The 25,253-nt window shown below is 45.2% G+C and overlaps 1 protein-coding gene across 7 annotated transcripts in view; it reads left to right on the top strand.

Moving 5' to 3' along the window:
* LOC128329274 (leucine-rich repeat-containing protein 37A2-like) overlaps positions 1-20,136 on the top strand; it is a 49,105-nt gene extending 28,969 nt beyond the window's left edge. For 2 of the 7 annotated variants that reach the window (XM_053260158.1, XM_053260154.1), the window contains 2 exons: positions 4,800-4,880; positions 8,475-8,682. In XM_053260158.1, coding sequence (XP_053116133.1) covers positions 4,800-4,880; positions 8,475-8,540 — 147 coding nt within the window. In that variant the 3' untranslated portion in view covers positions 8,541-8,682. Of the gene's footprint in view, positions 1-4,799; positions 4,881-6,508; positions 6,978-8,474; positions 8,683-20,083 lie in introns of those variants that run through there. The other 5 variants (XM_053260155.1, XM_053260159.1, XM_053260160.1 and 2 more) reach the window with 4 other exon arrangements.
* The last annotated feature ends 5,117 nt before the right edge of the window (positions 20,137-25,253 follow it).

Here is a 25,253-nt window from a genome sequence, read left to right as displayed (position 1 = left end):
TGGGTCCATATATCTTGGAGTGGATTCAGATGACAGTTTGTGTTGTCTCTTTAATGTTCTTCTGCAGCAGAGTCATGGGTCCAGGAGAAGGAGAGGAAGGCAGCGAGGGGCCCATTTTAAAATCTCATCCCTGGGCCCACTCCTACCTTGGTACGCCCCTGCCAATGCCTTCTTTCGGATTTCATCCTTCCATTTTAGTCCTACAGCGTTGCATGTGTGTCACAAATATATAGTTGTATTTTCCCATTCTAGGAGGGTTGCACAAGCTCTTTACGTTTTCAAAAGGAACCTGCCAAGCCGAAGCATTTTACTGCTGAACAGAGTGTAATCTGGAAAGCACCCTGCTCCTATGCATGTCTACTCAGAAGTAAATCCCATGGGAGTTCAGTGCAACTAACCTCCAGTTTAAATGTGCGTATGGTAACAGTCAAAATCTCTTGCTCAGCTGAAGGCCCCAGAAGAGAGCAGAGGCATCTGTCTGACTTGGATTGAGTTCCCCACTCTTCTCTGGGGCTGATGGAAGGGCAGAAGGAGCCTTCTTGGAGATTCTAGCCCTCAAAGCTAGTAGGAGAAGAGAAGGCAGCTCCAAGCAGCAGCATCCACTGTAGTGAGGCAAGAAGGGGGATCCAGCCAAAGAGGTCCTCCTTTCTCAAAAAGAGGCTCCATCTCCAGCCCTAGTACCTGAGGTCTGAGTCATTCTCCTTCTCCATCTCTCTTATGGAAAAACATTTTAAAAGCCCGGTTGGTTCAATAAAGTGGGATTGCACTCCTGAATTTAAGTAACATTTAAAATTCAGAAAGTGGTGCTTCCTTCCCAATTGCTTCTCCACAGCAGGCATTTCCCCCCATTTGTCATGTGGATGGGAATTGTAAATCTATATTGCTGCACAGAACTTCTAGCCTATGGCTTTATGAGGACCTGGTGCCTAAACGGCTGTTCTTTCTTTAAACATAAAAGCAAATGCCAAAAGACAATTTTCTGTGACTTTCGGCTTCAAGCAAAATCTGCAAAATGTATGGAAGATTCCTGGAAATTATCCAGACATGGCTTCATGCCACGGGGTATCTGAAGAGTGAATTTGCTTTGCAGCAGATTCGCAACAGTTTAATTTGGGGAATTAAATTGACGGTTCACAAAGGGTCAGCTCCTCTTTGCATTCCCTGCAGATCTTTTTCCTCTGTGTGTTCCCACAGCTTGCTCCTGGATTTTTTCCCCAACTAATCACCTCCCAGAGGAGAAGGCGAGAGACTTGTTGTTGTTGTTACTGTTGGTTTGTCAGTTGGTGTTCTGCAAGATTGACTAGTCAAAACAACAGAACACTAAACCCGAAGTATTATCTCAGCGAATGTTTCTGTGTGGATGTTCATAGAAACCACTCCCAATTTCAGGGGCTCATTTTTATCTTTATAGCATGCATAAGAACTGAAGGATCCTCTAGGATAACTTATTTGTGTGAACAAAATCAATGGGCTCTATTTTTCAGCAATTCCTTCCACACCACACACATGAATTATCCCAAAGTTTCATTTCTCGACTTGCAAAAATGAATGAGAATTTGGAGAGACGCTTGCCTGGGCTGACTTCTTGTCAATTCACATCTTGGGAGGGCTTAATTAGTACTAGGGCCCACTTAGAACCATTCCAAACTATGTGAAGCAAGAAAAAGCCCCTTTGAGCATGTGCAGAGTGCTGTTGCGGTCACAACCAAAATTCAGACTTATTAAAAAATTTAAATGAAGTACAAAATTTGGTTAGTAATTGGTTTCAGTATCATCAGCTAAATGAAATTTATAAAAAGGATCTTAAAGTTGGATTTGTGGATCAAATGTTGAGATTTGAGAAGGAGTTGTGTGAAAATGATGAAAGATGAGTCTCTAAGATGTATAAGTAACTAACTGGGCAAAGAGGAACCTTTTACCGTGGTGATTTTCTTTATTTAGCAGGGGGAGAGTAACTGGCCCTATCCACCCCCAGCACAGTACCTCCAGTGACTGTTGCTGGTGTCTATCTTGTGTTTTTTTAGCATGTGAGCCCTTTGGGGACAGGGAGCCATTTTATTTATTTATTATTTCTCTGTGTAAACCACCCTGAGCCATTTCTGGAAGGGCGGTAAAGAAATCAAATTATTATTATTATTATTATTATTATTATTATTATTATTATTAAATAAGTAGCTTTTGGAGGAGACAAGAGATGAAGTGGTTAAAACGACTATGAAAAAACGGGCTCAAGATGTGGGTCATAATATAGATATGGCTGCTTGGGAAAAATTATGGAAAACTGATTTAAAGTTTACTGCATGTTATACTTTTAAAGAAAATTATTATAAGGTGATGTATAGGTGGTATCTGACACCAAAAAAATTAGCATTAATGTATAAAAATGTTTCAAACAAATGTTGTAAATGTGGACAATGTGAAGGAACTTTTTTCCATATGTGGTAGTCATGCGGGAAGGCAAAGTTTGGGATATGATATATAATGAGTTGAAGAAAATTTTTAAAATGACATTTCCTAAGAGGCCAGAATCCTTCCTGCTGGGAATAACCCAAGGAGAGTTTTCCACAAGAAATTTAACATTTTTTAATGTATGCAACCATGGCGGCCAGGATAGTATACGCGCAGAAATCGAGACACTAAAATGCCCTCAAAAGGAGACTGGTTGATAAAAATTTTGGAATATGCTGAGTTGGCAAAGCTTACAGCACTTATAAGGGATGAAAATTTGGAATCTTTCAAAGAAGATTGGGAACCATTTTTACTTTACTTAAATAAATATTTTTCTAATATGGACTTTTCAGTAGGGTTTGAAATATAGTAATAACAGCAGGTTGGGTTTGGTAAAATCGAGTAGTAATGTGGAGTATCTATATTTTGAATTATTATAGCAATGGTTTATATGTATAGTTAACATGAACTGTGCAGATAGGTAAGCGGGAAGTCAATATTTACTTAATTGTAAGCTGTTGTAAAAGCCAATAAAAAATTAAAATGCAAAATAACAACAACCAAAACCCAGACTTGAGTCCCGGCACCTCTAATTTTTGAAAATTAAGCTCTGAGTTTCCAACACACAGTGAAAAGCCGCCCTCTGCATTAACCATCCCCCACAAACGAACCTTGCACCAATCCTTTCTTTATAAGGGTCCCCACCACCACCACCATTTGCCAACACTGTTCTTTGAGCCCAGCCTGGAACAGATTTTCTAGGTTCACCAAACTTCTTTAACACAGCCAGAAGCAAATGCGATCTCCCCCTGCCCAAAGACTACTCGCGAAAGTTGTACTCCGTGCACCACAACTCTGCCTCCCCATCGCCAGAGAAAGCATGTGTGGCTGGCTCTATTTTACCCACACTCCATCCTAGGTTTACACTGCCAGAGCTGCATGATTGATCACAGGTAGTTTCTCTCCCCTCCAGCCTTCTGTTTCCAGCCAACTTGCTGGGAAAAGGCAGGCTACGGGGTAGGGAGGAGGAAGGCAGTAGGGTTGTGCATTTTGTTTTGTTTTCTGTTTTGTTTTTGGCCCAAGGAAGGCAGCCTAGAAGAAGTACACAGCAAGCAGTACTTCCAGTGGCCAAAGCCCTTTGCTATATTTCTCTTATTACACATTGCAAAAGGGCACTGGCTCTCCATTTAGCCCATTTCAATAACAGCTTGGATTCTTCTCCAGCAAAGCTAGCCACAGTCGGGAAAACAGACAGACAATAAGGAACACAGCTATCAAATTCCCCTTCCTTGTGGAAGACCAGTGAGACAAGTTGCCAAGTAGCCACCTCTGTTGACTCTTGGCATTCCGCAAATCCACGCAGCAAACAGTTTTTTAACCCACCCACCCCCGAAAGTACTAGGTGTTGTTGTTTTTTTTAAAGCTGATTTATTGGCAATGGTCCCTCTGCACATTGTGGAGAAGCGTCAGGGCATACTAGAAATCCCCCCCCGCCGAAAAAGTTGCTGCAAATAGAGGATTATTTTACCCTAGACATAATTTGGGCTAAGCCATAATGCGCAGCCCTAACTCGGGGAAAGCCAGAATTGTGTTTGAATTGGTCCCTGATAGCCCACCGCGATTTGGGGGTAAATCCAGCTGATATGTGAATTCGGACCCTCCATTCTGGAGGAGATGCGAGCTAAAAGTCATGTGTGTGAAAGTCCCTGGTGTGAAAGTTCCTGTGCCAATACAGGAACTAGCAAAACCAACACAAGCCATAGAATGAGTTGTCACCTTTTTCCTGGCATAGCTCTTGTGCCTGGCAACTGTGTAACCTGTTGAGCAGGCATTCAGGAGATGCACTTGTATTCTCTTAGCTTCAAGATACAATTAATGGCTTCCCCATTTGAACAGTTTGCCTGTCATTCAGCTGCTAACCTTAATCAAATGTGGGACTTCAGCACTCGGCATAGATCTTTGTGCCCTCCCTCTGGCTAGTAGAAGCAGAAGGAATTATGCAAACATGGAAAGACATGCCAAACTGATTCATGTACATAATTTATTCCTGTTGCAGGATTTAGCCTTACTTAGCACACAATTTGGATTTGATCTTTCTAAATGTGTAGCCAGTACTCTGTTCTCGATACAAGCGGTTCATAGCTAAGGCTATCTATTTTCGACCACTAACACAATCTTGGCCATGATATGAACCACTGCAGGGCAAATTTGTGCAGTGTCGATGTGCCAATACAGCCAGGCTCATAACAGCCAAACAGTCTTGGATAAATGATACCAAGTTGGGAAACCATTTGAGACCCTATTAGTCTTCTGCAAGCTCCACATAACTTTGGCTCTTCTCTGTTTGTCAGAGTTCCCGGAGCTCCACCAGGTCCACCAAGCCCATCACCGGTAGAACAACCGCCTTCAAGAAGGCCCAGCTCAAGAAAAATGTAAGTAACGGTTGTATTCTGTCCAATGAGTCTATTCTCACGATGGGGGTAAACGGGGCTAAAGGAGACCAGCCCAGTTTTCTATCATCGTGAGAACCACCGGGCTTGCGGGCAAGCCCAGTGATTCTCTGGCAGCTAGGCCGCCAAAGTAGCCCTCTCCTTAACCCAGGTTAGTGGAGTGAGTGCTCCGCTAACCTGGGTTTTCTGATCGTATGCCACCATGGCAAGGCACTCCACCATGGCAACACACAAGGAGACCTTGGCCAGCAGGCTCAAACAAGGCTCCTGGTCCCGGAGGTTTCTCCAGGATGCCCCACACTCTCGCGTGGGGCATCCTGTGGCTTCTGGGGGCCGCCAATCTCCACCACCCCAACCAGATCCAGTAATTGTGTGGGCAGCCAAACGGCCGCCCAGGGACGGCTTGTTGATCATCTGCAGGGAGGTGTAAGTTAACCCGCTCTCCCCGCAGACCTGCTGGAAGCTCTTCTCACTGATTGTGAGAAGAGCTTCAATATCTGTTATGTTTGTTGTTTAGAAGTTTGTCCCAGTGGGGATCCTGTAGAGATTATGTGGGGTGGAGTCAGAAAGGAAAAGGGTGGGGAAGGGGAAAGAGAAGGAGAAAATGGAGTTATTTCTGAATAAATGGTTTTATGTATGTATGCATATATGTATCAAACCTTTGTCTCTGGGGGGTTAACATAAAACAATTAAAACACATATAAAAAGTTAAAACAATTCAACAATTTAAAATCAACCATAAAATTAAAACAGACAGTTTTTAAAAGCTGGGAAAACTTGGGTGAAAAGGTGAGTTTTCAGATGTTTTTTAAAAATTGCCAGAGATGGGGAGGATCGTATATCAACAGGGAGCGCATTCCACCATCTCAGGGTAGTAACCGAGAAGGCCCATCACTGTGTAGCCACTAGATGATTTGGCAGCAACTGGAGACGGAGTTCCTCAGATGACCTCATTGGGCAGTGTGGCTCATAGTGAAGAAGACGCTCTCTTAAACACCAAGGGCCTAAGCCGTTTAGGGTTTTACAAGTTCTAAGTACTTTAGCACTTTGTGTTTTACCTGGAAAGCAATTGGCAACAAGTGAAGCTCCATCAGCAAAGAAGTAATGTGGTCTCTCCGAGATGACCCACAGACTAACCTGGCTGCCGTATTCTGAACCAACTGAAGTTTCTGGACTACGTACAAAGGCAGTCCAACATAGAGCGCATTACAAAAGTCAAGTCTGGAGGTTACCAACAAATGTACCACTATTTTGAGGTCATTGATCTCAAGAAACGGGCACAGCTGGAGTATCAACCAAAGCTGATGGAAAGCACCACTGGCCACCGCCTCAACCTGAGAAACCAAGGAGAGGTGTGGATCCAGAAGTACTCCCAGAGTAATGTCTGCGAGCCATGCAAAAAAACCAAGTGTGCCTTAATATGCACAGCAGTAATTCCCAACCAATGTTTATTTGACGTATTTATTTGATATATTTTATACTGCCCAAACATATGTCTCAAGGCAGTTTGCAAAAGGGTTAAAGTACAAAAATTAAAACATTAATAAGCATGTGCATTTTGAGCATTTTTCTAAAGGCTACCAGAAATGTTGACGCTCTTGTTTCGACAGGGAGTGCATTCCAAAGTTTTGGGGTGGCCACAGAGGGGGCCGAACTCTGAGTTGCCACCGGACACGCCGGTGTCAGTTGTGGGCCGACCTCCACAGATGATCTTAATGAGCGGTGGGGCTCTTGAAGTAGAAGGAATAATGTGCCACAAGGAATAAGCTCATGAGAATAATTACAGCTCCTGAAGCCCCAAGTGCTTCTCTGCAGAGAATCTGTTGCACTCCTACATGACTCACTGCTCGGGCACTGCCTCTGGGGAGGGGAGACCCCACTGAGGGCAGGCGATCCTGTCATGTTGGAGCTGTGTCACTCCCAGTGCAGTGGCATAGAAGAACTCCCCAGCCTGAGAGGGGCTGCCTGCTTGTTGCATCTCCGCAAGTCACCACTCTGAGCTTCCAGTCAGCAGGCTCCCCTAGCCACTAGCGTCATGATACAGGCAGTGGCCCATGGCCAGATTTTTTGATGCCTCTCACTGCCACCGCAGCTAACCTCTGCCTGCCCACCTGGCTGCCACCCTCTCTCCCTCCCTGCCTCCCTCCACAGCTTCCCACCCACTTGACCACCTGCCTGCCTCTGTCCCTGTGGCTGCTGGCAGCAAAGAGCCAGCATGTGGGCAAATGATGGCGCATGTCACTGAGCTGTGATGTCATTCGCCCATGCGCCAGCCTTTTGCTGCTGATGGTGACGGAGAGAGAGAGAAAGAGAGAGAGGCAAGAGGGAGAGAGAGAGGCAGGTAGCGCGTGGCTCCCCTACCCCTGGTCCCACTGAGTGACGTGTTTTTGCTCCACACAGTCGCCCAGCGGCAGATCTGCCCCTGCCCCCATCTCAGTGACTCATGGAGAACACCACATGGGGTGGGATCCCTTGAGGGCAGGTGGCTATTACGCTTCCACATTCTAAAAGTAAGCCTTTGCAGACCTAGGAAGAAAGTGTGCCTCTCATTTTATATCAGGGGGGAAAGCATGCCTCCACTACTAGAGGTTTGGGGAACATCAATCCATGGTAAGATTCATGCCTTCCTTCCATTCAGCCTTTGGTTTCACCGATAACACAAGAAACCCTGAACAACAGAGAAATAGGTACACACAGCATAATAGAAAGAATCAAAAAGCTGAACTATGAAAAATGTAAGTTCAGTTCCAGTTCAGGTTCTTCAGTTATTTTTTAACTCGTCCATTCAGGAACTAACTGTAAATACTGAGCACCAAGCTACACATGACATTAAACCTGGCATTAGTAGACAGCCTTAACCTGGAAGGCGCTTTCCAGATTAGACCCTGCAACAAGGTCAGGACGTATCTCTGAAGTGTGCTTCCACACTTCCTGTGTTGTGACACCGCAGTCCCTACGCTGACAGCAGGGTGCCGTTCATATGTCAGATGCCTCGCTTTCAATGTAATCACTGTGATTTAGTACTATGATGTTGTATATCCGGCGTAAAGAAGTTGCTGTTTTGGGGGTTATTAGTCACCTGAAGTGGCTCAGCGGGGAAATACTTGACTAACAAGCAGAAGGTTGCTGGTGCAAATCCCCGCTGGTACCCTATCTGGCAGCAGCAATATAGGAAGATGCTAAAAGGCCATCATCTCATACTGCGTGGGAGGAAGCAATGGTAAACCCATCCTGTATTTTACCAAAAGAAAACCACAGGATTCTGTGAGTGCCAGAAGTCCAAATTGACTTGATGGCACACTTTACTTTACTTTACTTTACTTTTCGTGAGACTGCTCCCCATGCTATTTACGTTTTGAATGCGATTTGCCTGAAGGGAAGCATTTTGCTGCAGGAAAGCGCCAAAATGGTTCCTTTGCAAATCCTGATCCTATCCATCAGTTGTGAAAACCAGCCCACAGTTTCTAGTTTGCCATAGTAATGGCAACAAAGAAATGTTTCCCAGATTCACTGGGGGGAAATAAAATTTACTGAGTGCATTTTAATTTAATAATTTAATCTACTTTATATTTTCAGAAGTTCGGGTACAGGAAGCCAAGCTGGAGGAAGCCAAGCTGGAGGAAGCAAAGCTGGAGGAAGTGAAGGTAGAGGAAGCACAATGGAAGAAGATTGACCTTTGTTCGCTTGTAAATAATGTTATATTATCTGTAGAGCTCTGTACAAAGTTCTGTTATTATTACTATTATAATACTTTTATTATTATTAAATACATAACTCCAAAAGACACACCTCTTCTGCTTCTCCATGGTCTCTGCAGCAAGAGTTCTGCTTATATACAGAACAACATTTGGAAGTTTCGGAAGTTTTGTAGAGCATTCTAGTTCCTGTTCTGAAATGGGGAGACCTGTGCATGGTGCGTGCCGAAGAATACTCCTCTCCCTCCATTACTTTACAATCATAACTCTAGCAGCAGCAGGGGCAGATCCGCCATTGAATACCTGTGTGCTCTGCACATGGGCTACCGGGGGACCCTCAGGATGGGTGCTGAGGGGAGAGGCCTTGCTCAACCACCATTTGCTGCCTTTTGAAGGTCCATTGTGGATACGCCCACCTAACTTTTGAAAGGCTTTGGTATATGGGCTTAAGGAGAGGATGCTGCTTGCTGGCAGCAGTTTCTTATTGCCCAGCCCCCTTGCCAGTCTTGAAAGGTGGCCAAGGTAATGAGAAAAGACTACTAGCCAGGAAACAGTCTCCTCAACCTGTGCCCCTTTTAATGCTGTGGAGGGTGTGAGGCAGTCACAGCTTGCTTCAGGTGTGTCATTGGCATGCTGTCGGACTCTGAGGATGAGGAGGAGGCAGGCAGTGTGACAGTGGAGGAGGGAGTGCAGCTAGTACAACAGCTCCTGTGGAGGAGGCGCAGCCAATCTCAGCTGTAGAGAGGCATCTGTTGAAGAGACAGGATGAGATGAGATGCACGTGCAGAATGGCTCAACTAACAAGGAAAGCTGCTGACTCAGGGACCCATGATTGAGAGCACATGGCTTCAGCCTATTTAAGATGGCTTCGCCACAACCACATTGCTGGTACCAACGTTGTACTTTGGTGAGCTACCCAGCTTTGTCCCTGCTTGTTTGACTGTGCTTTTGACTCCGGACTGTTTGGACTCTGTTTGTGGAATTCGACTTGGACATGGTTTGACTGACTGGATATTGTAACAACTCAGATTGGCTGTGGTTTGGACATTGCTTACTGTTTGACTCTGACAGGAAACAGTCTCCTCAACCTGTGCCCCATTAAATGCTGTGGAGAGTGCAAGGCAGTCACAGCTTGCCTCAGGTGAGCAAGAACCTGGGGATGTTCCTACTTGGCAGGGAGAAAGTCCAGGAGGAGTAAGCTGAGTATAGAACAGGGATGCTCAACTCTGGCCCTCCTGCAGATGTTGGCCTACAATTCCCATAATCCCTGTCTGTTGGCCACTATGTCTGGGGATTATGGGAGTTGTTGTCGAAAAACATCTGGGGGGCCTAAGTTGAGCTGGCCTAGCTTAGAGGTATTAAGTGTTCACAGCACCTCTGACCACTGGCAGAGTAATTTGTCCCTCAGAGTTATCCCATAGTGCCATGCCTTGACTTGCCCTGCTGCCACAGGATCAAAAGGAGAGCCTCGCTCACGCTAAACATGAAACATGCTTTCTCGTGCTACTTGTATAGGGCTTCATCATGCCAAGTCAGTAATAGACTGTCTGTTACCAGGGCTTTGTTTCTTCACTGCCTAAGAAAACATCACCAGAGTGGTCTCTCATCCTCTATGACTAATTTGAGAGGCCTCCTTTTTTCTGAGCTAGACAAACTAGACTAGCCAGCTATTTGGTCAACACCCTCAGCGTTTATTGAGCGCTATGATTTGGGGAACAGGGTCAGAGCAGATGCCCAATATGGCTTCTCTGTCTTACAAAATATATTCTCCTAACCTAATTAGTAACCTACCTTCCAGTGCAGTAAGCTTGCTAGGCTCCTATATGCACAGAGACTGCACAGAGACTATGAAGAAAAACAGGTTGCTTTACGAGCTTCAAATGTCCATCTGTGTAGACACACAACTCATCTGTCTTCCCACTCTGCAGTGATAGGGAAACAGAGCCACGTTGCAAGGATACAGTACTTGCAAATCTACTAATGGAGCAACTAACAAACCTGGAGATACAGCAAAGCTAGATGATATACCTAGAACAAATGGTTTCTCTTAAACCACCTAGCTGCATATGGAAAAATATTTTTTTGAATATTTCTAGTTAGGGTTGCCAAATTTCTTTTTAGTAGGGCCGCTCTGAAGCCGCAGCAGAGAAACGCAGCAGAGAAATGACTTGCCTAGCGAGCAAGAGGTTGCTGTTTCGAATCCCTGCTGGTGTGTTTCCCACCTATATTGGGCAGCAGTGATATAGGAAGGTGTTGAAAGGCATCATCTCATACAGTGTGGGAGGAGGCAATGGTAAACCCCTCCTGTATTCTATCAAAGAAAATCACAGGGCTCTGTAGTCACCAGGAGTCGACACCGGCTCAACTGCACAACTTGACCCTTAGGGCTGTTTTGCTTTAGATATTTGCATGACAGCTACAAATCTGACAGGCACAGCTGCTCTTGTGGCCAGATTTCCATGCCACAACATTTGCATAATTTAGACTTCTGCCTATCCTACAAACTCTTCAAGACACAGGACCCTCAAGGTTGAGGGGAGAGAATGACAGACCCTAGTGCATAGTGAGTTTCACTTATTAATTTAAAAGTGCTTTGTCCTTTTTTGTTATTATTTATTGAAGAATTGTAGTAAACCAATCAAACAGCACAACACAAGTTGTGCATATTATAATCACTAGCCTCAAAAAGGAAAAAAAGGAGCTAAACATAAATAAATACTTTAACTATAAGAAGAAAAACAGCTCTCCCATGAACCAAACATTGATTGTGTGAGTATGTACTCTTAGAACCCAAATAAGTCCATAGTTCTTGAAATTTGAACTATTTGTCCATCTTCCTGAAGGTGACTTCCTCCCTAGCTGCAAGCTCCACCACATCTGTCAACCAGTCATCCAGTTGTGGTCCAAGGTTGCAGAATTAGTCCCTTTGGGCTACTGATAAATCTGTAATCTGAGAGATTAAACCTAGAACAATTGCAATTTTTGAAGATTTAAAGGGAACAGTTGAAGCTAAGTTCATTCGCTCAACTATCTCATTCCAACATAGGTGTATAGTGATATATTCCCCCAAAAGGTGAAGTCAATGTGTCCTGGAACACTGCATACTCCAAAAGGTAAAGTGGTGCTGCCTAGACAGTGTTGACTCGGCTTTGCACACATGGCTTTTGGTTCGAATCTCCTTCGGGATGAAGAGTGTGAGTTCACATATCAGCTGCCATTACTTCGAAGTCCCTTCGGGCTATCAGGGACCTTTACCAACAGAACTCTGTTTTTCCCCAAATTGAGGCTGCACATTTTGGCTTAGCCCAATTTATGTCTGACTTAAAATAGTCCTCTATTTTCAGTGGCTTTTGAAAAAAGCCTGTTATGCCCCACCACTTCCCTTTGATGTGTGGAGTGGCATTTCCCAAAACTTGGCATTTTTCAAAACTCAGTGAAGTGGAGTTTGACAGCTGTTGAGTATGGCCTGCTCTGAGTATTTGCAATTGCAAGCACTTGGGGGGTGGTTTTTTTTTTTTTAGCAGATTGGTTAAATTCTTTGGAGGGAGTCCAGGAGACGGGGAGGGAGAAATTCTTGTAGAAAAATCCAGAACCAGCTGGTGGGAACACACAGGAAGAAGATTTCTTGGGACCACAGAGCCATGTGTTTTTCTTTGGTAAAATACAGGAGTGGTTTACCATTGCCATCTCTCCTGCAGTATGAGATAATGCATTTTCCTATATCGCTGCTGCCTGATATTGGTGTTTCCCATAGTCTGGGAAACATATCAGCGGGGATTCAAACCAGCAACCTCTTGCTCCCTTGGCAAGGTACTTCCCTGCTGTGCCATCATCATCATCATCATCATCATTATCATCATCATCATCATCATTATTTTTATTATTATTATTATTAACATTTTATATCCCGCTCTTCCTTCAAGGAGCCCAGAGCGGTGTACTACATACTTAAGTTTCTCCTCACAACAACCCTGTGAAGTAGGTTAGGCTGAGAGAGAAGTGACTGGCCCAGAGTCACCCAGCTAGTATCATTGCTGAATGGGGATTTGAATTCGGGTCTCCCCAGTCCTAGTCCAGCACTCTAACCATTACACCACACTGGCTCTCCAAAAGGTTGTGATCCCCAATCTAAAAAATCTGTCCAGGGTCCGATAAGAATGTAATGCTAGTTGTTTCTTCTTCTTCTTCTTCTTCTTCTTCTTCTTCTTCTTCTTCTTCTTCTTCTTCTTCTTCTTCTTCTTCTTCTTCTTCTTCTCCTCCTCCTCCTCCTCCTCCTCCTCCTCCTCCTCCTCCTCCTCCTCCTCAACTGGAGTTGAATTATCAAGAGAGGACTTCAGGATATTCGCTACAACCGCTTTCCAATGGACCTGTAAGATTTCCTGGACTGAATTCCTATTCCAATCATTCTTTCTTCAAAACATCAAGATTGGTTGCTCTTAGAACACTGCATCAAAATTTGTGAGCCATTGCCAACTTAGAGACTGATTTCCGAAAAGCTAGAATTTCAGGATGCTCTGAGGCTCCAAGGGCATCAGGGCTGAGCCAAACTGCTATACTGTGATACAACTGTAGGTATTGCCAGGGTGATTGTTGTTTTAAACCACATTCTTCTTTTAACTGCAAATGATTTAAATTCCAGTGAAGGACGTCTTAGTTGAGGTAAGATAAATAGCCCCTTCTCAGTCCATTATTTCCATAAGAATTATTGTTTGGCTATCTTTATTTGGGGATCACTGCACAATGTTAGTGAGTCATGTGAGTAAAGATTCAGAGGTGCATTAAAAGGAGATTCCCATGCACTGCATGTTGCCACAGTTGTAAGGGGGAAATCTCTTGGGATATTTCAAAAACTTAGAATTTAGGGCCAGATCTTTTCTAATAGGAGCATGCAATTGCTTCTCAATGTATGCCTAGACAGGCATCTATATATTTATTTCTCCTAGGCGTACCCTGTGCTAATCCCATGTGTGGCAGCTCTCGCAAGAGTTTGCAAGCAGCTGCCGGACTAGCGATGGGGACGGGAGAAAACGGCTGCCGGGATGAGGAGGCGGCAGGCAGGAGGAGGGGATGGGCTGGCTTGAAAGCCAGAGAGAAACCATGGCTGGGTGGGAGGGAGAAGCGGGCCGGCAGAGGCGCAGATGCTCTGTGCCCAGCCCAGCTAATAGCGTTTATAGTTTTATCCAACATCCAATTATTTCAGTCCAAAAAGGCATTATGTTAATACCTGCACTGTGGTAGGTTAACGCCTCCCTTTTTGAGGGGAAGGTGGAGCTTTTGCAGTGTGAAGGCAAGCATATGAAGGTAAGAAACATCTTCACAATTTTCATAAAATAAGTTTGTGGTACCTTCAGCGGTAAGCCAAGCAAAACACAAATCATTCTAGATATTCCATTAGATTTGAGTGCATTAATTTTGTCCTGTAAAGTGTAATTTGCCCTGGTGTTATACATTGATCTCAATTTTATTAAGAAGGGGGTCTAAATTTAATGAGATCGCTTGACATTTTACTTATTTATTTACATCTATGTAAACCACTTTGGAAACTTCTGTTGAAAAGCAGTATATAAATAGTAATGCTCATTCATTCATTCATTCATTCACTCACTCACTCATTCAGTCTTTGGAATTAGTAACACTCAAGTATGTGAACTGATATTTCTGTCAATGGACACCCAACATAATTAAAGAAATATCTTTTGGCAAGGACCCAAATTGTTGGAAGTGAAGGACTCTGTCTGTGTTACCTAATGCCTCAATGACACGACAGACTAGTGAGTCAGAGGGCTACAGGGATCAAAACATTGGTCATTCCTCCTCTCTACTGCTCTGACACTATGCCTTTAATTTGCTACTCTCAGGGACTTCCTGCCTCCCCTCCTTCCTACCTTCCTTTCTTCCCTCTATCACCCACACGCTTGCCTCTCTCTCTGCACCATGTGTGCAGAGATGCAGACAGCATCTCTCTGCATCCAGCTAGCTAGCTAGATTAGAGATACTATCTCTCCACTTTCCTATCTAGAATGGAGTTCTCCAATAAAGACTCATTGATTTGAAACTATGAACTAGCTCCAAATAATTTCTTTTGCTCTCAGCATACACGCATGCCTAGGCAGACTCTGCTGTGTTTTGCCTCTGTGCACGCTGCTGTAATAGAAGGGTGTCTCTTACCAGAAAGACATTCCCTACACAAATATAGTGCATCAGATTTTGACCAATTAATTTTTCATCCTGAAAGAGAAGCATATTTAGCAATCAGTTTCATCAAGGAAAGGGCAGAGTTAGCTAGGTCCGAAAGTGATATTCATTCATTCATTCATTCCTTCATTTGATGAATGAATATCATCTGTATATAAAACCACTTTAAGCTCATCCTACAACTTTGACCTTCTTTAGTGGAAGCAGAATCTTTTCTACTATGATTTCTGCAGCACTTAGATTTTAGAGTACCCCGTGTGCTAGATTGTTTCATTTGTGCTCCCATTGCCTTATGACAAATGTTTCTCAATTCAAGACTTGAGGAAAGGCTGACTAACTGGGATGTCCAACTTGGAAGGGGGAAAAGTAGCAGTGAGCACAAGATAGAAGCTCAACAATTGTAGCATCATTATTACATAAGTTTTAAAAATAAATGGAGAATTTGAATTTGGGAGAATTTCCCAAATACTCTGAAAATAATTAAAGGATATGCAGAGTAAACTGTGTCACTGCTTGGAATATATTCTAGTAATTTAGAAAGACAGTTAAAATGAGAGAAAGAGAGCAAGAAACTCCCAGTGGCCTTAATAATAAGGATTTCGCACTGATTCAAAGACAAACTCACCATTAATAGCCATATTATTAAGACCGGAGGCCCGGTCTACCCAGCGATCGGAGGCCCGGTCTACCCAGCCCTTTCCCGCGCGCAAGCCACCATTCTCCCGGAGGCCTTCCTAGCGAGAGGAGCTCTGTGCCGGAGCTCCTCTCGCTTAGTATCTACCGACCGGGTGAGCGACTGGGTGGGTGGGTGGGGGGGCGGGCGGGCAGCTAGCTGGGAGGGAGGGAGGGCTGGATGTTTTTAAGAGTGATTTCGCGGCGGTGGCGGCGGCGGGGGGGGGCGGCTGGTTTCCAGCGCCCCTATAATGTTAAATACGGGCGCTGGCGGGGGCAAGGAGGCGGGAGGGCTAAGCAAGCCCTCCCCGCCCTTAAAGATATACCCCCCACCCGGACCCGAACCAGCCCAGTCCGAACCGGTCCGGCAGTTCGGCCATTCTTTGGAATGGCCGCCGGACCGGTTCGGGCACACCACTAGAAAGAAGAAAGGTGCAAAATGGGTAAGGGGATAGCTTATGTTCTCCAGTCATCAACAGAGATATGAATTTTCTGGAGGGAATTTATATGAAAAAGTTTCCCATGCAAATTTCCCCTCATTTGCTTAAAATTTGTGTGTGTGTGTGGGGGGGGGGTTCTCTCTCTCTCTTTCTCTCTCTCTCAAAAAAAAAACTGTAGAAAATTTCCCGATGCCCTAAATAGATTGAGATCTAATTTTGCAAGTCATTTGATCTGATTTTGCAAGTTATTGATATAAAAAACCAACAACTCTACACCATGTTAACTTCCCTTCACTGTACCTAATGGTGGGCATTACTATCATATATCTAGGATGTTTTTTAGACGGCAGTAAAAGATGCTATATAGAGAACTTGCAAATAAATACAAGCGGAGAGTTTACATAGAATGCAGAGCCTTCCCAAGATTGCTGCTGGTTTTTCTCCTGGGATCTGATGGGGAGGTCACATGGGAAGAAGGCCCTTGGTGCAATTTTTGCTGCACCACCCCATTGGCCACTCCTTGCTTTTTGTGATTAGCTCACATTCACCAGAAAATAAATTTGAAAATAGGGGTGGGTTAGTAATGAGAAGCAAGAGGTGGCCAGCAGGGGGTGCATTGAAAATTGCACCAGAAGCCTTCTTCCCATGTGACCTCCCCATCAGATCCCAGAAGAAAAAAGCAACAATCTGCAGGAGGCTCTGGATTCTCTGTAAACTCTCAGCTTGTATTTATTTGCAAGTTCTCTATATAGCATCTTTTAGACATGCATAGGAATGGGCCGTGCTTAATATCCACTTTCATAGCCGGGGCGCTTTCAGAATATATGCTACAAAAGTGTCATTACTATCCACTAAGTGTGCTTCCGTACTGCCTGTGTTTTGGCATTGCAGTCCCTGCACTGTCAGCAAGGTGCTGTTCACATTTCTGATGTCCAGGGGCGTACCGCTAATATGGCAAAGGGAAACGAATGCCTCCTGGCCCACAGAGTCTGAGTGGCCCCCCAAGGCCAGTCCTTGCCCTCTCAATTCTCCCATGCAACAGAACTGTCTGTCTCTCTTCAAAGGGGAAAAGGGAAGAGTGGGTTTTTTTGGGGGGGGGACGTGTAGAATGGAGCACCCTAGTTTAGATTGGGTCTGTCTGGTGTGTTTCCTTTTTTGTGCCAGTGTCTGCCCTCTGTGCTTGCAGAACTCATGAACTCTGCAAATGTCCTGGAAAAGCAAAATCAGCAGGAACACGAGGGAAGCTGGGGGGGGGGATGCCTTCCTACCACCTACCTGCCTCTGTCCCTGTTGCTGCCGGCAGCAAAGGGCCAACATTTGGGCTAATGATGTTACCTCTTGGCACATGTCATTGGCCTGTGAGGTCATTTGCCCATGCCAGCTTTTTGCTGCTGATGGTGACAGGGGGAGAGAAAGAGAGAGAGGCAAGAGAGCGAGCGAGAGGCAGGTAGTGCATGGCTCCCCAAAACCTGGTCTCACTGAGTGATGGGTTTTTGCTGCACACAGTCGCCCCGTGGTAGATCTGCCCCAGCCCCCAACTCAGTGGCTCATGGAAAACACCACATGGGGTGGGCTCCTGTGAGGGCAGGTGGCTATTATGCTTCCACATTCTAAAAGTAAGCCTTTGCAGACCTAGGAAGAAAGCGTGCCTCTCATTTTATATCAGGGGGGAAAGCATGCCTCCACTACTAGACGTTTGGGGGACATCAATCATGCCTTCATGCCTTCATTCATGCCTTCCTTCCATTCATCCTTTGGTTTTACCGAAAACACAAACAGCCCTGGACAATAGAGAAATAGGTACACACAGCATAATGCAAAGAATCAAAAACTAAAAATGTGAGTTCCATTCCAGAACGGGTTCCTCAGTTATTTTTTAACTCGTCCATTCAGGAACTAACTGTAAATACTGAGCACCAAGCTACACATGACATTAAACCTGGCATTAGTAGACAGCCTTAACCTGGAAGGCACTTTCCAGATTAGACCCTGCAACAAGGTCAGGACGTATCTCTGAAGTGTGCTTCCACACTTCCTGTGCTGTGACACCGCAGTCCCTACGCTGACAGCACGGTGCCGTTCAGATGTCGGATGCCTCGCTTTGAATGTAATCACTGTGATTTAGTACTATGATGTTGTATATCCGGCGTAAAGAAGTTGCCGTTTTGAGGGCTTGTTAGTCACCTGAAGTGGCTCAGCGGGGAAATGCTTGACTAACAAGCAGAAGGTTGCTGGTTTGAATCCCCGCAGGTACTATATTGGGCAGCAGCAATATAGGAAGATGCTGAAAGGACGTCATCTCTTTTTCCCCCCCCTAAATCAATTTTTATTGATTTTAACAATAGTATTATTATCATTCATAACAAACAGAATAAACGAAACTGGACTTCCCGCACACCTCTCTTCGTGAAACATCAGCTATAAATTTTACCCTTGCTATATTAATAATTCAAAACATAAATTTAGACCCTTACAAACACAGTTAATCTACCCAACCTGCATTTTTTCAAAAGGTTCCAAAACCTGCTGTAAGATCCATAGTAGGAAAATATTTTTTTTTAGATACAACAACAATGGTTTCCAATCTTCTTTAAAACATTCTAAGTTTTGGTTTCTTATCAGTGTTGTAAGTTTTGCCATCTCCGCATATTCCAAAATTTTTATCAGCTAATCTTCTTTTGAAGGCAATTCATTACTCTTCCATTTCTGTGCATATATTATTCTGGCCGCCGTGGAAGCATACATGAAGAATGTTAAGTTATTTGTAGAGATTACTCCTTGTGTTATTCCCAGCAGGAAGGATTCTGGCTTCTTAGGAAATGTCATTTTAAATATTTTCTTTAACTCATTATATATCATATCCCAATAGGCCTTGGCCTTCCCACAGGTTCACCACATATGAAAAAAAGTGCCTTCAGAGTGTCCACACTTCCAACATTTGTTTGAAACATTTTTGTACATTAATGCCAATTTTTTTGGTGTCAAGTACCATCTATACATCATTTTATAATAGTTTTCTTTATAGTATAACATGCAGTGAATTTTAAATCATTTTTCCATAACTTTTCCCAGGCTGCCATTTCTATATTATGCCCAAATCTTGAGCCCACTTTATCATAGTCGTTTTAACCACTTCCTCTCTTGTCTCCTCCAGAAGCAACAGTTTATACATTTTAGTTAAAAGGGTTTGCTTCCAGGTTGCACCTGTCTTCTAACCATGGATCTCATGTCACGTGCAGTTTGGCCATCATTTGGTCACCAGGGCGGTTCCAGATTGTGAGCCTTACACCGCAAAAAGCGGTGTAAACTGCAACGTTTTGTGGCCCCAAATTCAAACCACATTAGGGAGCCGTTATAAGGGGACAAGCCTCCTACAACGGGCAGATACAGCTCTGTGTGTGTGTGTGTGTGTGTGTGTGTGTGTGTGTGTGTGCAATGCAGATGCAACATTATAGAGCTGTGACACAGCAATTAAATCAAAAAGGCAGTGTCGGATATATGAAAGGCATCTTCCTTACAACACAGGGGCTGTGATGTCAAAACACAGGCAGTACAGAAGCGCACTTAAGGGACCCATTGTGACACTGTGATAGCGTGCAATCTGGAAAGCGCCCTGTCCACACACTTTGAATCAGTTATACATTTTCAAGCATAATGACAGCAAACTCTTTTGCTTGCAGAATAACAGTATTGCTTGAGTGACCTGCCCTTCACCGGCTAGATGTCACGTCACCTGCCTGCCACTCCTGGCTCCCTGCCACCCTCCCTTCCTGTCTCCATGACCTCCTTCGCTCTTCCCCATTGGGGATGGGATTTTAAACTGCAGGTTCAGCAGTGAGGAGGGTGAAAAGGGAGCTTGTTCTTCCCACACAGCTGATCTGCAGTTCAAAATCCATCCGCATGGCAGTGACGAGGAATGGGTGCATGAAAGAGGCAGCTCTGGCCTTGTCCCCTGATGCTGCTGCCAGTGTCAAGGGTGTGGCCAGGCGCGCATGGACCTCACCTCGGGCAGCATCAGCACTGGAGCTGACACTGTATATCTAGTGCTACAGCTGAGTGACTGTGAAAAAGCTGCTGTCTTTGAGAAGTAATTGCAATGTGGTGACCAAATGACTAGGGAGGAGAAGAATGCAGCCTTGAACCCCATTCATTTCTCTGACTTCTGCTTCTCTTGCTTTGACAGGTCACAAATGACTGCACCGTCCCCTGCTAGAAAGCCCAGTTCCAAGACACTGTGAGTAATTGCAGAGTTCCTTATTATTATGCTCCCAACCCAAAATTTGATGCTCCCGATCTAAAAACCTAGTGTAGAATACTATGTGCATTCATGTCACTCGGAGGAGAGCTGGTCTTGCGGTAGCGAGCAAGGTCTGGCCTGGTTTGGATTTGGATGGGTGACTACATGTGTGCGCTGCCTGGTATAGGGGAGGGGGCCATAGCTCAGTGATAGAGCATCTGCTTGCATGCAGAAGTTCCCAGGTTCCCTCCCTGGTATCTCCAGGTATGGCTGGGAGAGATTCCGACCAGAAAGCTGAGAGTTGCTGCCAGTCAGTGTAGAAAATACTGAACGAGTGGACCAATGGTCTGACTCAGTGGGAGGCAGCTTCCTATGTTGCTATGTAACTATGTTTAGGCCTCTCTTTAAGTGGGAGGAGAGGGCGCAGTGGGAAGGCACCGCAGCCCAATTGAACTGAAAACAGTGACTGACATCCAGAGCAGCAAGAGCAGGGGCAGAGCCACAATTGGGCCAACAGGTTCAAAGAACCCGGGCCACTGACCAATCAGGGGCCGTGAGAGTGGCCCCGATACGCCCCCCACATCTGATGTCAGATTCGGGGGCGGTAGTATAGCTCCCGAGCGGGGGCCGCGCGGCCCCTTCGGGACCTAAACTAAGGTTGGTGTTGCATTTGCAAAGGCAGAGAAGAGTCACTCCTGGCTGCGAAGGGAGCGCCAGCCTTACTAGCTCCTGAAGGGACTGCGCGGCCACTGCGGAGGCAGCGCCAGCCTTAGTTTAACTGCCAAAGGGGCCGCGCGGCCCCTTCGGCAGTTAAACTTCAACTCCCAAATGGAGCCTCAAGGAGCCAGACCACGCCCCCCGCGTCTGACGTCAGATGCGGGGGCGTGGCTATCCCCTGCGACTGACATCAGGCGTGGGAGCGGGGCTATCGGGGCACCCGCCATGGCCGCACATGGGCTACTGGCGGGCTGGCTACGCCCCTGAGCAAGAGGCTGCTCCTAATTCATTCAGAATCTTCCCAAGCAGCAGAGTGTGCATGCAGCAGGAGGGAGGAGCCATGTTCACTGTTCTCCCTGCGTCCTTTGCCTTCCAATAATATGTCCCTGAGGGATTTTTGGAATGTAAATAGAGCACTTATGGAGAAAGGAAAGAGCAACGAAAATTGCTCCCCTCCCCTCTGCTCTGGAACAATCTGGCAGAGTTAGGAGCAGCTTCTCTGGTTGCTGCTCTGGATATCAGCCAGTAATAAATTTAAGGTGGTGGTGGTGGTGGTGGTGGTGGTGGTGGTGGTGGTGATGATGAAGAAGAAGAACAACTTTGTTAGCTACCCCATAACAAATTGTTCTCTGGGCAGCTCACAACATGAAATTAAAACATGAAATTAAAACACATAACATATAAAATCATAACAGACCAAAAAAAGTGTGTGTATGTGGAGGGGAGAAAATACAAAATACAATACAAAGAAATTTTAAAACTCTTTTAAAATGAGTTTAAAAAACCAAATTTGGAAATCATAATTTAAAAGGCCGGACTAAACAAAAAGGTCTTTACTTGGCATCTAAAAGAACAAAGTGATGAAGCCAGGTGAAGCTCACTTGGGAGGCTATTCCATAAATGGGGTGTAACCACCAAAAAGGCCCTCTCCCTAGTAGCCACCCGCTTCACCTCATTTGGCAAAGGCACTTGGAGAGCCTCTGAAGAAGATCTTAAGGTCCTGGATGGGATATATGGAGCAAGGCACTTTGAATTTTTGGGCCGAAGTCCAGGGCCTCCACCTGTGTTCTCTCTAGCAGGGATTCCTAGATGTTGTTGTCTACAGCTCCCAGAATCCCCAGCCAAAGGCCATTGCAGCCAAAGGCCATTGCTGGGTGTTGTAGTGAACAATATCTGGAAATCCCTGCTAGAGGCAACACTGGCCTCCACACCCCTTGGGGCCCCCCACATCCTTTTTAGGCTGCCCTGGGTCATGTGGTCTCCACTGGCCCTCACTGCACCAGGCACTCAAGTGTAATTGTGACCTGTGCCAGGTGCTTTAGAGACAGAGGAGGGAGTGGGAAAAGAAATATGTGGGATGGGAATATATTCAACTTGTGTGTAAACATTTCTGCTAGTGCATATCTGCATAAATATATCTGTTTCATATTCTGACATTCTTGTGACCTCAGTTGCTGTTTATGCCTTCAAGAACCCACATATTATAAATTGTGTGTGTGTGTGTGTGTGTGTGTGTGTGTGTGTGTGTGTGTGTGTAGGGTGATGATGCTTAACTTGCGGGGCAGGGGTGTGTGCTCCAGAAACCTTTAGGTCCAGGCTCCAAAATTACCTAGGTGCACCTCTGCTTCTGAAAGAGGACAGACTGTTTGGAGCAAAGGTGCATATGGTTGGTTTGTGTAGTGCTGTAAGCAAATGTGTGGTGTAAGCCAGTGTGGTGTAGTGGTTAGAGTTCTGGAGTAGGACCGGGAAGACCCGAGTTCAAATCCCCATTCAGCCATGAAACTAGGTGGATGACTCTGGGCCAGTCACTTCTCCCTCAGCCTAACCTTCTTCACAGAGCGGTTGTGAAAGAGAAACTCAAGTATGTAGTACACCGCTCTGGGCTCCTTGGAGGAAGAGCAAGATATAAATGTAATAATAATAAGAGGCAGCAAATTTTCTTTAATGCCTGTTTCCATTCTGTCAGTTCTGCACATCCACCCCTGTTTGCACCTCAGTCCACACCTGCGTCTGTAGCTCCATCCGTGCCTATGTACATAACTGTGTATACCACCCCTGTATCTGTATCTCTCTCCATCCAAACCTCCATCTGTACCTCAATCATCATTTCAACCTCCGTCTGCACCTCCGTCTGTACATGGGGTAAGTAAATGTAGAGTACTCTGGGCCTGCTTCTTCCTTTCATTAACCTGGTCATTTTTGTTGGAAGTTAAAGGACTTTGCGCTGTCTCTTTGCCTCAGACAGTGGAGGACAGACTAGTAAGTCAGAGGGCTAGAGAGTCAAGACATTGGTCATCCCTTCTCCACTGCTCTGATGCTATCCCTTTGAAATGTAGATTGCTACTCTTAGGGGATTCAACTTCCTTCCTCTCTCTCTTCCTACCTGCCCTTCTACCTTGCAACATGGCAAGCCTCTCTCCCTGCACCATATGTGCAGAGAGGATGCAGAATCCATCTGCATCCAGCTAGATAGATAGATTAGAGATCCTAACTCCTCACTTTCCTATCTAGAATGGAGTTCCTTAATAAATGCCTTTTATATTGATTTGAAACTATGAATTGGCTCCAAGTTACTTTACTCTCAGCATACACGCATGCCTAACTAAACTACCGCTGTGTTGTGCCTCTGTGCACTCTGCTATAATGAGAAAGGGATTCTCTCACAACTGAGAATTTCCAACAATTTTAGAGCTGGTCTGTAAGACAATGTAGTACAAAGTAGGATTGTCAGATACATTTTTTTAAAGGTAGCTAATTTGCACAACCTTTTACTTATGCCAGTTTGCTCTTCCCTACATCAACTACCCACTTCCCCTTTGAGCAGACTTAATATAGGATGCTCTGCATGCATTGCAATAGACTTAGGCATAAAACAATAACAAACTAATCAGTTCCCACTAAGACATAGTCAAAAAAGAAATGGGATCTCTGCTTGTTAAAGATGAGCCAGAGAAAGTTGTTTTGAGTACCTCGCCCACTCCCAGTCTCTGTCCAGGCTGTAGGAAGGCTGGCAGCAACCCTGGACAGGCAGGTGCCTGCCCTTTTCCTGCCAATGCTGCCAGGCCTGTCCCCTCGCCACCCGACGATGTCTCCTTTGCCAGCACCGGGTCTCCCCCCACACATACTGCTACTGCCACTGCCCCTTCCTCTGATGCCAGGCTTGTCCCCGGCCGTGCTGCCCCCGGCCGGCCATACCCCTTCCACCATGTGTCAGTGCACCAACGCAGGAGGCATTTCTGGGGCTGAGCAGGATGTGTGGTGCATCCAACTGGAGAGCACTTTCTGTGTTGGCCCAGCTGGGGGCTTCTCTCCCTTGCTTGCCAGGGAGAGGAAAGAACAACACTACTGGACCGGCGCAGAAAGCACTCACCGACTGAATGGGCCATGTCACAAACGGGAAGGAGACAGGTGCAGCAGCAGCTAGCAGTTGGGGGGGGTGCCCTAGTGGGGAGGGGCACCCTGGTGGGGCCCATGGCCTAGGGGCAGTCCCCCCTACACCATTTTCCCCCTATGCACCTGGTCTCTGTGATGAGATTCTCAAACAAAATTTGTGGGGTCGAATCCAGAGTTGCATTTCTAGTACCTGAACAGCCTTCGGTTTTTCAGACCTGAGGACCAGAACTGTGAAGAGAAGAGAGCAAGCCTGATTGTTACAAATTGTTCTGAAGTTTTGCTTTTTACTCTTTAACAGATCGACGGCAGAAGGTGGCACTAGCACAGAGTCAAAGAAAGCGTGAGTAACTGCAAACTCCAAACCTTTGCTGTTGTTTCTTCTTCCCTCTAGTGTTGATCTGCTGCAAGACTGTGATCTTAAGACGATATCTGCATTTGCAAAACATTTTTCTGACATGCGTTTAGTTATTAAGGGAAACGGGAACACACACAGCTCCCAAACCTGGGTTGGACATGTCTCCTGCTCTCATTAGAGCTGTAAAAACCAGCCCACTATGAGGAATTAAGGTTTTGCAACCAGAAGGAAATAAAATCCAACACCCTCACCAGTAAAACTTTATCAGAAAATTCAAATTACTCCAATAAAATCGTTTGTCCAAAAAAGTCAGCAAACAAACAACAAAAGCATTTATTCAGATCAGGCAACGTTCCATCTATGTAGCAGTTCTCTCTGATTAACACTGGTAATTCTTCTCTACTTGCTTAAGAACAGGGCCGGATTAAGCTAGTGTGGGGCCTGTAGCATATTTTATGAAGGGGCCCCAAATTTTAAAAAATGAACATAAATATTAAAACATAAATTATTTACTTACATAGTAAAGTAATTCATTTTTTTCATTTGCTATACAGCCCGATAATACAGCAAATGTCTTACACTTCAGTAATACTATTATTTACATTTACATGATGTAGGTATCAATTTCAAATGTCAAAAGTGAGAAAACCA

Source organism: Hemicordylus capensis, chromosome 6, assembly GCF_027244095.1.
Source record: "Hemicordylus capensis ecotype Gifberg chromosome 6, rHemCap1.1.pri, whole genome shotgun sequence".
Taxonomy (NCBI): Eukaryota; Metazoa; Chordata; class Lepidosauria; order Squamata; family Cordylidae; genus Hemicordylus; species Hemicordylus capensis.
The sequence above is the reverse complement of the archived record's forward strand: the minus strand, read 5'-3'. Positions and strand labels throughout refer to the sequence as shown.